This window comes from Bos grunniens, chromosome 1 (genome assembly GCF_055505025.1).
Source record: "Bos grunniens cultivar Pamir isolate PY7600 chromosome 1, Bosgru_T2T1.0, whole genome shotgun sequence".
Lineage (NCBI taxonomy): Eukaryota > Metazoa > Chordata > Mammalia > Artiodactyla > Bovidae > Bos > Bos grunniens.
Genome location: NC_141165.1, coordinates 41,308,990 through 41,325,179, shown reverse-complemented (window position 1 = coordinate 41,325,179; position 16,190 = coordinate 41,308,990). Strand labels below are relative to the sequence as shown.

The following is a 16,190-nucleotide window of genomic DNA, read 5'->3' as shown; positions in this document are numbered from 1 at the left end:
TCCCAGCAATCTTGATTCCAGCTTGTGCTTCTTCCAGCCCAGGATTTCTCATGATGTAATCTGCATATAAATTAAATTAACAGGGTGACAATATACAGCCTTGACGTACTCCTTTTCCTATTTGGAACCAGTCTGTTTTCCATGTCCAGTTCTAACTATTGCTTCCTGACCTGCATATAGATTTCTCCAGAGGCAGGTCAGGTGGTCTGGTATTCCCATCTCTTGCAGAATTTTCTACAGTTTATTGTGATCCACACAGTCAAAGGCTTTGGCATAGTCAATAAAGCAGAAATATATGTTTTTCTGGAACTCTTGTTTTTTTGATGATCCAGCGGATATTGGCAAATTGATCTCTGGTTCCTCTGCCTTTTGTAAAACAAGCTTGAACACCTGGAAGTTCACGGTTCACATATTGTTGAAGCCTGGTTTGGAGAATTTTGAGCATTACTTTACTAGAATCTGAGTTAAGTGCAATTGTGTGGTAATCTGAACATTCTTTGGCATTGCCTGTCTTAGGGATTGGAATGAAAACTGACCTTTTCCAGTCCTATGACCACTGATGAGTTTTCCAAATTTGCTGGCATATTGAGTGGAGCACTTTCACAGCATCATCTTTCAGGATTTGAAATAGCTCAACTGTAATCCGTCACCTCCACTAGCCTTATTTGTAGTGATGCTTCCTAAGGCCCACTTGATTTCACATTCAAAAATGTCTGGCTCCTGGTGAGTGATCACACCATCATGATTATCTTGTTTGTGAAGATGTTTTTTGTGTAGTTTTCCTGTATATTCTTGCCACCTCTTCTTAATATCATCTGCTTCTGTTGGGTCCATACCATTTCTGTCCTTTATTGAGCCCATCTTGGCTGAAATATTCCCTTGGTATCTCTAATGCTCTTGAAGAGATCTCTAGTCTTTCCCATTCTGTTGTTTTCCTCTATTTCTTTGCACTGATCACTGAGGAAGGCTTTCTTATCTCTCCTTGCTATTCTTTGAAACTCTGCATTCAGATGCTTATTTCGTTCCTTTTCTCCTTTGCTTTTCACTTCTCTTCTTCTCACAGCTATTTGTAAGGCCTCTTCAGATAGCCATTTTACTTTTCTGCATTTCTTTTTCTTGGGGATGGTCTTGATCACTGTCTCCTGTACAATGTCATCAACCTCTGTCCTAGTTCATCAGGTGGTCTATCAGATTTAGGCCCTTAAATCTATTTCTCACTTCCACTGTATCATCGTAAAGGGTTTGATTTAGGTCATACCTGAATGGTCTAGTGGTTTTCCCTACTTTCTTCAATTTAAGTCTGAATTTGACAATAAAGAGTTCATGATCTGAGCCACAGTCAATTCCCGGTCTTGTTTTTGCTGACTGTATAGAGCTTCTCCGTCTTCGGCTGCAAAGAGTATAATCAATCTGATTTTGGTGTTGGCCATTTGTTGATGTCCATGTGTAGAGTCTTCTCTTGTGTTGCTGGAAGAGGGTGTTTGCTATGACCAGTGCATTCTTTTGCAAAACTCTATCAGTCTTTGCCCTGCTTCATTCCGTATTCCAAGGCCAAATTTGCCTGTTACTCCAGGTGTTTCTTGACTTCCTACTTTTGTGTTCCAGTCGCCTATAATGAAAAGGACATCTTTTTGGGGTGTTAATTCTAGAAGGTCTTGTAGGTCTTCATAGAACCGTTCAGCTTCTTCAGCATTACTGGTCAGGGCATAGACTTGGGTTACTGTGATATTGAATGGTTTATCTTGGAAATGAACAGAGATCATTCTGTCATTTTTGAGATTGTATTCAAGTACTGAATTTTGGACTCTTTTGTTAACTATGATGGCTACTCCATTTCTTCTAAAGGATTCTTGCTCACAGTAGTAGATATAATAAATACCTACTATTATAGTAGATATAATATATTTAATCTGTGTTAAATTTACCCATTCCAGTCCATTTTAGTTCACTTATTCCTAAAATGTTGATGTTCACTCTTGCCTTGTCCTGTTTGATCACTTCTAATTTGCCTTGTTTCGTGGATCTAACATTCCAGGTTCCTATGCAATATTCCTCTTATAGCATTGGACCTTGCTTCTATCACCAGTCATACCCAGAACTGGGTGTTGTTTTTGCTTTGGCTCCATCTCTTCATTCTTTCTGGCATTATTTCTCCACTGATCTCCAGTAGCATATTGGGCACCAAAGACCTGGGGAGTTCATCTTTCCATGTCCTATCTTTTTGTCTTTTCATACTGTTCATGGGGTTCTCAAGGCAACAATACTGAAGTGATCAGTATTGCCATTCCCTTCTCCAGTGGACCACATTTTGTCAGTACTGTCCACCACGACCCATCCATCTTGGGTGGCCCTACATGTCATGGCTTAGTTTCATTGAGTTAGACAAGGCTTGTACATGGAATATCTCTTCATGGCTGCTCCAGCAAAGCGCAGCTGCTACTCCTTACCTTGGACATGTGGTAACTCCTCATGGCCTCCACTACTGATCTTGGACTGGGGCATCTCCTCTCGACCACTTCCCACCCCAGTGCTATGTAGCCATGTATGTTCCTATTGTCACTTTATTAATTGTTTTGAGTTTGTTTTTTAGGTCTTTTTTATTCCCTTCCTCTTTTGTTCTCTAGTATTTTCTGCCTACAGAAGTTCATTTAGCAATTGTTGTAGAGCTGACTTGGTGATATTGGATTCTCTTAGCTCTTGCTTGTCTGTAAAGCATTTGATTTCTACATGGAATCTGAATGAGACACTTGCTGGGTAGAGTATTCTCAGTTGTAGGTTTTTCCCTCTCATCACTTTAAATGTATCATGCCTCTCTCTTCTGCCCTGAAGAGTCTCTGCTAAAAAAATCAGCTGATAACCTTATGGGAGAGTTCTGACAAAACATGATCTACTAGAAGAGGGAATGTCAAATCACCCCAGAATACTTGCCTTGAGAACCTCATGAACTGTATAAAAAGACAAAAAGATATGACACTGAAAGATGGGTCCCCCAGGGCTGAAGGTATCCAATATGCTACTGGGGAAGAGTAGAAGAGAACTACTAGTAGCCACAGAAAATTAAAGCAACTGGGCCAAGGCGGAAACAATATTCAGTTGTAGATGTGTCTGGTGATGAAAGAAAAACCCAATGCTTCAAAAAACAGTATTACATAGGAACCTGGAATTTTAGGTCCATGAATCAAGGTAACTCTGGCGTGGTTCAAGCAGGAGATGATAAGAATAAACATCAAGATTTTAGAAATCAGTGAACTAAAATGGACAGGAACGGACAAATTTAATTAAGATGACCATTATAACTACTATGGGCAAGAATCCCATTGAAGAAATGTAGTAGCCCTCATAATCAACAAAAGAGTCCAAAAGGTAGTACCTGGGTGCAACCTCAAAAATGACAAAATGATCCCACTTTGTTTCCAAGGCAAGCCATTCAACATTACAGTAATTCAAGTCTATTCCCCTACCACCAATGCTGAAGAAGCTGAAGTTGATCCATTCTATGAAGACTTAGAAGACCTCCTAGAACTAACACCAAAAACAAAGATGTTCTATTCATCACTGGGGATTGGAATGCAGAAGTAGGAAGTCAAGAGGTACCTGGAGTAACAGGCAAGTTTGACCTTGGAGAACAAAATGAAGCAGGGCAAAGGCTAACTGAATTCTGCCAAGAGAATGCACTGGTCATAGCAAATACCTTTTTCAACAACATGAGATGACTTTACACATAGACATCACCTATAATTTGGGTCAATACCTAAATCAAATTGATTGCGTTCTTTGTAGCCAAAGATGGAGAAGCTGTATACAGTCAGAAAAAATATGACCTGGAGCTGACTGTGGCTCAATCAGCTCCTCATAGGAAAATTCAGGCTTAAACTAAAGAAAGTGGGGGAAACCACTAGGCCAACCAAATACAACTTAAATATAATCTCCTATGAACATGCAGTGGAAGTAATGAATACATTCAAGGGATTAGATCTGAATAACTATGGATGGAGGTCTGTAATATTGTACAGTAAGCAGCAAACAAAACCATCCCAAAGAAAAATAAAAGCAAGAAGGTAAAGTGGTTATCTGAGGCAGCTTTGTGAATAGCTGGATAAAGAAGAGAAATGAAAAGCAATGGAGAAAGGGAAAAGTACATCCAACTAAACAAAGAGTTCCAAAGAATAGCACAGAGAGACAAGAAGGCCTTCTTCAATGAACAGTGCATAAAACTAAAAGAAAACAACAGAAGGGGAAAGACTAGAGATCTCTTTTGGAAAATTGGACATATCAAGGGAACATTTCACCCAAAGATGGGCAAAATAAAGGACAGAAACAGTAGAGAGAACTCGTTGACACTGAAGAGATGAAGAAGAGATAGAAAGAATACATGGAAGAACTGTACAAAAAAGATCTAAATGAACTGGATGGTGTGGTCCGTTACCCAGAGCCAGACGTTCTGGAGTGCAAAGTCAAGCAGGCCTTAGGGAGCACTGCTGTTAATAAAACTAACGGATGCGATGGAATTCCAATAAAACTATTTAAAACCCTAAAGGATGATGCCATCAAGGTGTTGCATTCAACATGTCAGCAAATCTGGAAGACCAAGCCACAGGACTGGAAAAGGTCAATCCTCATCCCAATTCCCAAGAAGGGTAGTACTAAAGAATGTGTTAACCATCAGACAATTGCACTCATATCCAGTACTAGTAAGATCATGCTTAAAATCTTGTATGCTAGGCTTCAGTTTAGTTCACTTCAGTTCAGTGGCTCAGTTGTGTCTGACTCTTTGTGATCCCATGAATCGCAGCACGCCAGGCCTCCTTGTCCATCGACAACTCCTAGAGTTCACCCAAACCCATGTCCATCGAGTCAGTGATGCCATCCAGCCATCTCATCCTCTATTGCCCCCTTCTCTTCCTGCCTCCAATCCCTCTCAGCATCAGAATCTTTTCCAATGAGTCAACTCTTCACATGAGGTGGCCAAAGTATTGGAGTTTCAGCTTCAGCATCAGTCCTTCCAATGAACACCCAGGACTGATCACCTTTAGGATGGGCTGGTTGGATCTCCTTGCAGTCCAAGGGACTCTCAAGAGTCTTCTCCAACACCACAGTTCAAAAACATCGATTCTTCAGTGCTCAGCTTTCTTCACAGTCCAACTCTCACATCCATACATGACCACTGGAAAAACAATAGCCTTGACTAGACTGACCTTTGTTGGCAAAGTAATGTCTCTGCTTTTCAATATGCTGTCTAGGTTGGTCCTAACTCCTTCCAATGAATAAATGTCTTTTAATTTCATAACTTCAATCATCATCTGAAGTAATTTTGGAGCCCCCCAAAAATAAAGTCTGACACTGTTTCCACTTTTTCCCCCTTCTATTTCCCATGAAGTGATGGGACCAGATGCCATGATATTAGTTTTCTGAATGTTGAGCTTTAAGCCAACGTTTTCACTCTCCTCTTTCACTTTCATCAAGAGGCTTTTTAGTTCCTCTTCACTTTCTTCCATAAGGGTGGTATCATCTGCATATCTGAGGTTATTGATATTTCTTCCAGCAATCATGATTCCAGCTTGTGCTTCCTCCAGCCAGCATTTCTTATGAGGTACTTTGCATATAAGTTAAACAAGCAGGGTGACAATATACAGCCTTGATGTACTCCTTTTCCTATTTGGAACCAGTCTGTTGTTCCATGTCCAGTTCTAACTGTTGCTTCCTGACCTGCATTTGGTTTCTCAAAAGGCAGGTCAGGTGGTCTGGTATTCCCATCTCTTTCAGAATTTTCCACAAGGTTTTAGCATTATGCAAACCAAAAACTTCCAGAAGTTCAAGCTGGGTTTGGAAAAGGAAGAGCAACCAGATATCACATTGCCAACATTCTCTGGATCATAGAGAAAGCAAGGGAATTCCAGAAAAACATCTACCTCTGTTTCATTGACTACACTAAAGCCTTTGACTGTGTGGATCATAACAAACTGTGGAAAGTTCTTAAAGAGGTGGGCATACCAAATCATCCAAACTGTCTCCTGAGAAAACTGTATGCAGGTCAAGAAGCAATATTTTGAGCCCTGTATGGAACAATTTTTTGGCTCAAGATTGAGAAAGGAGTATAACAGCTGTCTGATGTCACCCTGTTTGTTTAAACTATATGCTGAGCACATCATGAGAAATGCTGGGCTGGATGAGTTATGAGCTGGAATCAAGATAGGTGGGAGAAACATCAACAACCTCAGATATGCAGATAACACCCACCCTAATGGCAGAAAGTGAAGAAGAACTAAAGACCCTGGTGATGAGGGTGAAGGAGGAGAGGGAAAGAGTTGGCTTAAAGCTAAATATTTTTGTTTTTAAACTAAGATCATGGCATCTGGCCCCATTATTTTATGGCAAATAGAGGGAGAAAATGTGGAAGTAGTGACAGATTTCCATTTCTTGAGTTCTAAGATCACTGTGGATGGTGACTGCAGCCATGAAACCAGAAAACAATTGTTTCTTGGCAGGAAGCTATGACAAGCCTAGATAGTGTGTTGAAAAGCGGAGACATTACTAGGCCAACAAAGGTCCATATAGTCGAGGCTATAGTCTTCCCAGTGGTCACGTATGGTTGTGAGAGCTGGACTGTAAAGAAGCCAGAACTCTAAAGAATTGATGCCATCAAACTCTGATGCTGGAGAAGACTCCTGGAAGTCCCTTGTACAGCAAGGAGATCAAACTAGTCAATCTTTAGGGAAATTAACACTGAATAGTCATTGGAAGGACTAATGCTGAAGCTGAAACTCCAGTATTTTGGTCATCTGATGCCAACCGCCAACTCATTGGGAAAGCCCTAATGCTGGGAAAGATTGAGGGCAGAAGAAGGGGGCATCAGAGGATGAGATGGATGGATGGCATCACCAGTGCAATGGACATGAACTTGGGCAAACTTCAGGAGATGGTTAGGGACAGGGAAGCCTGGCGTGCTGCAGCCCACGGGTTTGCAAAGAGTCAGACACGACTGGGCAACTGAAAAATAATAACCTTATGGGGGTTCCCTTGTATATTTTTTGCTGCTTTTATCTTGTTGCTTTTAATATTTTTTCCTTCTTATTTAATTTTTGATAGTTTGGTTAATATGTGTTTGTGTTTTCATCCTTGGCTTTATCCTGTATGAGACGCTGTGTACTTCCTGGATTTGGATGACTATTTCTTTTCCTATGTTAGGGAAGTTTTTTATTATAGTCTCTTCAAATTTTTTCTCAGGACCTTTCTCTCTTTCTTCTTCTGAGGAAAAAAAAAAAATGTGTGTTTAATGTTGTCCTAGAGATCTCCTGAGACTGTCCTCATTTCTTTTCATCCTTTTTTATTTATTCTGTTCCTTAGCAGAGATTTCCACCATCCTGTCTTCCAGGTCATTTATCCATTCTTCCATCTCAGTTATTCTGCTACTGATTCCTTCTAGAGTATTTTTCATTTCAGTTATTGTATTGTTCATCTCTGTTTGTTTGTTCTTTAGTTCTTCTAAGTCTTTGCTAAACTTTTCTTGTATCTTCTTGACCTGTGCCTCCATTCTTTTGCTGAGATCTTGGATCATATTTACTCTTGAGTCTTTCTCAGGTAGATTGCCTATCTCCTCTTCATTTAGTTGTTTTTGTCAGTTTTTATTTTGCTCCTTTGTCTGAAACGTATTTCTTTGTCACCTCATTTTGTTAAACTTACTGAATTTGTGGTCTCCTTTCTGCAGGCTGCACTATTGTAGTTCCTCTTGCTTCTGGTGTCTGATCCCTGGTGTGTGAGGTTGATCCAGACATTTGTGGCACTATCCTCTTAATAGGGGGTTTGATTGGTGTTGTAGTGATGAGGGCCTGCCCTGGATATTGAGCATGGCCTCCCATTTGCTTTTTGCTTGTCACTGCCCTATCAGGAGTGAGGTCTGCTCCCTAGTTGTTGTAGCAGAGGCCCCCTGATCTGTTTCTTAGCTGTCATTTTAATCTGTGGCACAAGGTATGTTGTATTACAGCACTTCCACTGGGAGAAAAGCCACTGAATATTCCTCCTCTGGAGCCATTCATTTGTGAATATACTCTGCAGTGTTCCCTTTTCGTCTTGTGTAAGCTCACAAAGTATACTGTTGTTGGCATTGCTCTCAGTCTCATCTTACCTGTGGGTATGCCTGAATTTGGCCCCGGTGACTCTCAGGTGTTGTTTTCACCAGGACACTGGCACAGATCCACTGAGATAAGGACCCAGGACTTCAGTAGTCATGAACCTGGACCAGCTATGGAAGCAGCTCAGGTTCTGGCCTGACCTAATCTCTATGTGTACATGCCCACAAAGTCCACAGCTGGTAAAGTCAGACCTATTCCAGCTTCTAGGATATTTATTCTTTCAGATATTTTGTAACCACTGAATTTAGGAAGCCATCAAAGGAGTTTTATGGAGCTACAAGGAGAGATTTCAACTCTTCTTCCTTAGTCACAGAGCCAGTGGGGCTCAGCTATGGTTTCAGTGCCTCCTAGTTGGAGGAGCTATCCATGCCTTCCTGGGACAGCAGGGTGCATCCCAGTATCCACTGACAGATTTCCTAATAGTGAGAGCTTTCCTCATAAACCTGGGGAAATGGGGCAGGTCCCAGCTCTCACTGATGGACTTAGTAGGGGAAATATCCCAGGACTGGAGGGCAAGTCCCAGCACCCACGGGTAGTCAGAAGTTTCCTTGCCATTTGAGGACAGTGTAGGCAAATCCTGGGACCCACTGGTGGAATTCCTAGAGGTCAGAGCTGTCAGCTCCTTTCTGGGTCAGTGTAGGCAGGTCCTGTGACCTGTTGGTGGAATTGCTAGTTTGGGAAGCTCTCTGTGCCCGTTTGGGTCAGTGGAGGAGGTGGTCCTAGGGCTCAGTGGCAAAATTTGAAATTTGTAGTGGTGGGAACTGCCCATACCCTTCTGGGTCCACAGATGTGGAGCCTGGCATCTGCTTCTGTTCTGGAGGAGGTGGCCAGTGTCCATCTTTGGAGCCCAAGGTGGCAGTGGCGACTTGTGCCCATCCCCAAAGCTCCTGTAGGAGGTGTTCTGCACCTGAGAGCTCTCACAGGGAAAGACGCTTTTACAATGGTCCCACCCCTCTCCTTGTGCACCTCCAAATAATGGTGCCTCACCTCTCTGGCAGGCCCAGGCTTCTTCCTAGTACACCCTCAGTTGCTACAGCCTGAACTCTTCAGCTGTTTCCACATACAACCCTGGTCCTTTCCCTGGGACTGAGCTCTTGAATCTGAGCATCAGCATGTGCTTCTCACCCTTACCAACACAGGACTGTCTAGGTTGTGGGGAGCCGGGTGGTGGTGTTGACCCTCTGGGCAAGTTACTCACTGTTACGCCTTCCACAGATTGATTGTTGCTCTCTCCTTTAAGGCTCTGAAATTCCCCATCTGTCCAGGCTGATCTCCTTGCTGATAAGAAGACTTCCAGAGCAGTGGGAACCTTTCCTCCTTCACAGCTGCCTCCCTGGGGCACAGTACTGATTACTTCTTTTCTTTCTTCCTTTGGTTCTTTCCTGATTACATGGAAGTTTTCCTGTCTTTTCAGAGATCTGAGGTCTTCTGTCAATGTTCAGTAGCTGTTCTGTGTGAATCTTTCCATTTGTATTTTCAATGTTTCTGTGGAAGGAGGTGATTTTACTTTCTACTCCTCTGCCATCTTGATTCTCCCCCTCTCCTCAGTTCAGTTCAGTTCAGTTGCTCATACTGTCCGACTCTTTGCGACCCCATGAATTGCAGCACGCCAGGCCTCCCTGTCCATCACCAACTCCCGGAGTTCACTCAAACTCATGTCCATCGATTCGGTGATGCCATCCAGCCATCTCATCCTCTGTCATCCTCTTCTTCTCCTGCCCCCAATCCCTCCCAGCATCAGAGTCTTTTCCAATGAGTCAACTCTTTGCATGAGGTGGCCAAAGTATTGGAGTTTCATCTTTAGCATCATTCCTTCCAAAGAACACCCAGGACTGATCTCCTTTAGAATGAACTGGTTGGATCTCCTTGCAGTCCAAGGGACTCTCAAGAGTCTTCTCCAACACCACACTTCAAAAGAATCAATTCTTCGGTGCTCAGCTTTCTTCACAGTCCAACTCTCACATCCATACATGACTACTGGAGAAACCATAGTCTTGACTAGATGGACCTTTGTTAGCAAAGTAATGTCTCTGCTTTTGAATATGTTTTCTGCTGCTGCTGCTGCTGCTGCTAAGTTGCTTCAGTCCTGTCTGACTCTGTGCAACCCCAGAGATGGCAGCCCACCAGGCTCTCCCGTCCCTGGGATTCTCCAGGCAAGAACAATGGAGTGGGTTGGTCATAACTTTCCTTCCAAGGAGTAAGCATCTCTTAATTTTGTGGCTTCAGTCACCATCTGCAGTGATTTTGGAGCCCAAAAAATGTCTAACCCCCTCTCCTAAAGCTCTTTAATTGGCTCATTGATATAGCTCTATAACTACAGATATAATTCACATAGCAAATTGTTCTGATGCTTTAAAGTGTTGAGAAATTTACTCTCATCTTGTCCTTCTTTCCACTAAAGAAAAAATAAATGTACTTCAATAAAAAACTGATCTTCTGTGTTGCCTAGAAGAAAGAGATCTTCTTTCTTCTGTGTCATCTTTGTGTTTCTGTACGTTATCTGGGTCTAGTATATTATGGTCTTTGAAATACTTTACAACTATGCATTGTCTACGTTAAGCACACCCTCTATTGCTCATTGTCTTTGACGTCTTTTTGTTATATCGGTCCTCTGAATTATCTTTTGTATGAGTTATAACAGTGGCTTGGTTTGCTTACTGATTGAATTGAATTAAAATATAGTCTTTAACATATCTGGATTTTTATATCTGCATGGGTCATAAATTTTTCTTAGTTTAAAAATTGTCTTCAATTCCACAGACCTTCCTTTCCTCAATAATCACATGTTAGTCACTGTAGTATTTACATATTAACTTAATGGTTTGTAATACTGACAGCTATAAGCTTTATGTTAAGTTTTATAATTAATGTAAATAATGATGTTTACAAAATAAATCTTGAACCACAAAGATTCACATGATTCCAATGATTAATTCAGGCAAGCAATTTTTTTTTTCATCTGAGAAGGAAAGTTATGACCAACGTAGATAGCATATTCAAAAGCAGAGACATTACTTTGCCAACAAAGGTTCATCTAGTCAAGGCTATGGTTTTTCCTGTGGTCATGTATGGATGTGAGAGTTGGACTGTGAAGAAGGCTGAGCGCTGAAGAATTGATGCTTTTGAACTGTGGTGTTGGAGAAGACTCTTGAGAGTCCCTTGGACTGCAAGGAGATCCAACCAGTCCATCCTAAAGGAGACCAGTCCTGGGTGTTCATTGGAGGGACTGATGCTGTGCTGAAACTCCAATACTTTGGCCACCTCATGCAAAGACTCTGATGCTGGGAGGGATTGGGGGCAAGACGAGAAGGGGACGACAGAGGATGAGATGGCTGGATGGCATCACCGACTCGATGGACGTGAGTTTGGGTGAACTCCAGGAGTTGGTGATGGACAGGGAGGCCTGGCGTGCTGCGATTCATGGTCTCGCAAAGAGTCAGACAGGACTGAGTGACTGATCTGATCTGATCTGAAGACAGTATCTTCGAACAGTGTCTCTTTTATAAAAAACACAACTAGATGATTGTTGAGTAAGATGTTATTTCATGCATGTGATGAGACAACAAATACCAATGAAAACATAATAGTCTATACTCATGGGTCCTGATGTAATAGTTTAGTGTTTGGATTTCAGGGAAGAGCTTAATATGGTGGAATATGTTAGGAGATTGGAGAACAGATTAGGTGCTGAGATGACCAAAAAGCAAATAATGCAGCTGTAGACTCAAGCAATGTGTTTGGGGATTAGATTCTCAAACAAATGAACAAACACAATTACACTTATACAGCACCAAATTTACTCAGTTTAATAAAAAGACACAGAACTAACAATAGCATGCAAAGAGTAGCATCACAGGGACTTCAGAAAAGGAGACACTGTTTATGAAGTGTCCTAATGGGAATTATGGAGAAGGCAATGGCATCCCACTCCAGTACTCTTGCCTGGAAAATCCATGGACAATGGAGCCTGGTAGGCTGCAGTCCATGGGGTCGCTAAGAGTCAGACATGACTGAGCAACTTCACTTTCTCTTTTGACTTTCATGCATTGGAGAAGGAAATGGCAACCCACTCCAGTGTTCTTGCCTGGAGAATCCCAGGGATGGGGGAGGCTGGTGGGCTTCCGTCTATGGGGTCGCACAGAGTCAGACACGACTGAAGCGACTTAGCAGCAACAGCAATGGGAATGAATTTTAGTCATGAGGTTCATCTAGATTAACATGAGTGTGGACCCCATTATCACTGGAGAGTCCATAGGTCCAGATATCATCAGTTAAATATTTTTGTAGTTATATAGCTTTCTGTGAAGATAAATGTATGACCCCAGAAGTTCAAAATAATAGAATACCCAATACTTACAGCAATGTACAATTGGTGAGGGAACATCTTGGATAATCAGTACATAGAAATCAGTGTAGTAACTCATCTATCTTCTGGGTTGATGTTTCTAAACATTTGAGTAAGGGCTAAAAATTTAGGCTTTTAAAGGATTTACAGTTTAGATGTTGGCCTTTTCCCTCTATCAGCAAAGAAGGCTAGCAATATGTCTGAAAGCAGATTTTGTGTGAGTAAAAGAAAACTAATGATTTACACAGAGAGGATAAAATTAATGTACAGACCACTAAATAATAAAAATAAAAAAGCTTGAAAGGTATTACTTCCCAACCCCATCTAAAAGCCATTGCAATTTTTCTTTCTTAAAATTACTTCTCACTCACCATTACCATTCCTGTCGGAAACTATGATGTGTATGTTGCTTATAATCATACTTATTTTTATACTTCATTATGAAATTGGTGAATATTTAACATGTATCACACTGAATAAATGACATTTATTAGGATAAATATGTCTTCCTTTTAGCAAGATCTAAGATTAGGGAAATTAATTTTTTTCAAAGATACACAATAATTATGCTTTGATTTAAACCTTGATTGATCAAAACTAACATCATATTGTCACTTAAATTCACAAATCTCAAAACATAGCCTTTGCACTATAACACTGATTAGCTAGTTAGTTATATGTACTACTTACAGATTTTCTTCTAGCCAATTAATATACTTATCTTTTATTCTAATGCCTAATTTTAAGTAAACTGGTGCAGCCATGAATGATAAAGCTCCATGGATTCCATCCTCCATATGGTCATGAGAAACTTTAACTCCAACATTTTGAAGTCGTAAGACATACATAAGTCCATCATCTCTTAGAATATCATGTTCACAGGTGAGGATGTAAGTTAAGGGCAGATTTCGCAACTGGGAATCATTGGCTGCCAAGGGTGATAACCTACTATCCAAAAGTATTGAATATGAAGGGTTAAGTTTTCCAATAATTGGTTCAGTATATACATGGTTTTTCTTGTACTTCTCAGGAAGGAAGGTGCTCCAGTTTACCAACTTGAACAGATGCATTGATCCATAAGGCATGTGTTGATTTTTCATCATTGCCTGGGGGAGTGCTTTATCCTGGGTTAAATATAGGCATGCAAGTTTGATTGCCAGTTTCCGTGACAGAAGTGGACCATGCTCATTTTCTCGGTGAGATGGCATAGAGACATCAACTAGCTGTAAGCCAGGGTAAATTAAAGCTTGTGCTTTCAGTTTATTTTTGAATTCTGGATCATTCTGTATCTGAAAAAAGACACAATAAAATGTGAATGAGTCCAAGCCTTCCAAGCTATAGGAGTAGGAAGCTTTCCTCCCATCATATCAGCTCTTATGTAAATAATTATAAGAATAATATAGTACCTCATAGTTAGAAATATTGGAGAAGGCAATGGCACCCCACTCCAGTACTTTTGCATGGAAAATCCCATGGATGGAGAAGTCTGGAGGGCTGCAGTCCATGGGGTTGCTAAGAGTCGGACATGACTAAGCGACTTCCCTTTCACTTTTCACTTTCATGCATTGGAGAAGGAAATGGCAACCCACTCCAGTGTTCTTGCCTGGAGAATCCCAGGGACGGCAGAGCCTGGTGGTCTGCTGTCTCTGGGTTCACACAGAGTCAGACACGACTGAAGCGACTTCGCAGCAGTTAGAAATATCAATAACCTCAGATATGCAGATGACACCACCCTTATGGCAGAAAGTGAAGAGGAACTGAAGAGCCTCTTGATGAAAGTGAAAGAGGAGAGTGAAAATGTTGGCTTAAAGCTCAACTTTCAGAAAACTAAGATCATGGCATCCGGTCCCATCACTTCATGGGAAATAGATGGGGAAACAGTGGAAACAGTGTCAGACTTTATATTTTTGGGCTCCAAAGTCACTGCAGATGGTGACTGCAGCCATGAAATTAAAAGATGCTTACTCCTTGAAAGAAAAGTTATGACCAACCTAGATAGCATATTGAAGAGCACAGACATTACTTTTCCAACAAAGTTCTGTCTAGTCAAGGCTGTGGTTTTTCCAGTGGTCATGTACGGATGTGAGAGTTTGACTGTGAAGAAAGCTGAGCACCAAAGAATTGATGCTTTTGAACTGTGGTGTTGGAGAAGACTCTTGAGAGTCCCTTGAACTGCAAGGAGATCCAACCAGCCCATTCTGAAGGAGATCAGCCCTGGGATTTCTTTGGAAGGAATGATGCTAAAGCTGAAACTCCAGTACTTCGGCCACCTCATGCAAAGAGTTGACTCATTGGAAAAGACTGTGATGCTGGGAGGGATTGGGGGCAAGACGAGAAGGGGACGACAGAGGATGAGATGGCTGGATGGCATCACTGACTCGATGGACGTGAGTCTGAGTGAACTCCAGGAGTTGGTGATGGACAGGGAGGCCTGGCGTGCTGCGATTCATAGGGTTGCAAAGAGTCGGACACGACTGAGCAACTGAACTGAAGTAAGTTATACTTTGAGTGCTTTAAAAAGTGTCATGCCACTTTCATCAATAATGATTCACACACAAGTTTACTCACATATGACAACCAAATAAAAAAATAATTATGTAATTCCTATGGACAAGTAGTCTATACTGAAAAATCTGACCCTCAGTAACCTGAGAAGAAATAATGAATGTAATAATAGAATATCATTGCCCAAACTCACATATTAACTAAATTCAAATGGAGTTCGATCAAGTTAAAAAAAATATTCCTAACATACAACTTGTCTTTTGGAAAAAACAGGACAGTGGCACTAGTGATAAAGAATTTGCCTTCATTGCAGGAGACACAAGAGACATGGGTTTGATCTCTGGGTCAGGAAGATCCCCTGGAGTAGGAAATGGCAACCCACCTCAGTATTCTTGCAGGAAACTTCCATGGACAGTGGAACCTAGTGTGTTAGAGCCCATAGGGCCACAAAGAATCATATATGACTGAAGTGACTAAGCACACACATGCACAATAAACAGCTTATCTTTTGGAGAAAACAGTGTAGTGTGGTAGGAAATAAGCATAGTGCTATGTGTGCTAAGTTGCTTCAGTTGTGTCCGACTCTTTGCAACCCCAGAGATGGCAGCCCACCAGGCTCCCCCGTCCCTGGGATTCTCCAGGCAAGAACACTGGAGGGGGTTGCCATTTCCTTCTCCAATGCATGAAAGTGAAAGTGAAGTTGCTCAGTCGCGACCCCATGGACTGCAGCCCACCAGGCTCCTCTGTCCATGGGGTTTTCCAGGCAAGAGTACTGGAGTGGGGTGCCTTTGCTTTCTCCAATAAGCATAGTAATTAATGAAAATTTGAAGGGCAAAAAAAGACATAGAGCATTGTATTTGAAGTTTTTCTTTCTTACAGAAATAAGAAGCATCCTAATATCTCAATCATGGGGTGAGATGAGCCACTGTATATTTTCCTTTCTTTTGATTTTACTCCTACACTCTAAAGAAGAAAACTTACAAGTAATGTGAGGTGCCTAACCCCAGACCAACAGCCTCAATAGTGACATCTGTAGAAATGAATATACCAGTTGCCACTCCACATGAAAGGCTCAGTTTCTGGAGGGTGTTTCTTAATCTTAACCCCTCCCAGAAGTAACTGACATACAAAATAAGAATTAATTGAAATTAACCCCAGTAGAACCTCAGAAGGGAACGTGATATCCAACCAACTGCAAACTATACACTCAA

The 16,190-nt window shown here is 41.5% G+C and overlaps 1 protein-coding gene across 1 annotated transcript in view; it reads right to left on the bottom strand.

Moving 5' to 3' along the window:
* Positions 1 to 11,912: 11,912 nt before the first annotated feature.
* Positions 11,913 to 16,190, bottom strand: part of LOC147379327 (arylacetamide deacetylase-like 2) — a 28,926-nt gene continuing 24,648 nt past the window's right edge. The window contains exon 5 of the mRNA XM_086390796.1: positions 11,913 to 13,763. Coding sequence (XP_086246922.1) covers positions 13,161 to 13,763 — 603 coding nt within the window. The 3' untranslated portion in view covers positions 11,913 to 13,160. The remainder of the gene's footprint in view (positions 13,764 to 16,190) is intronic.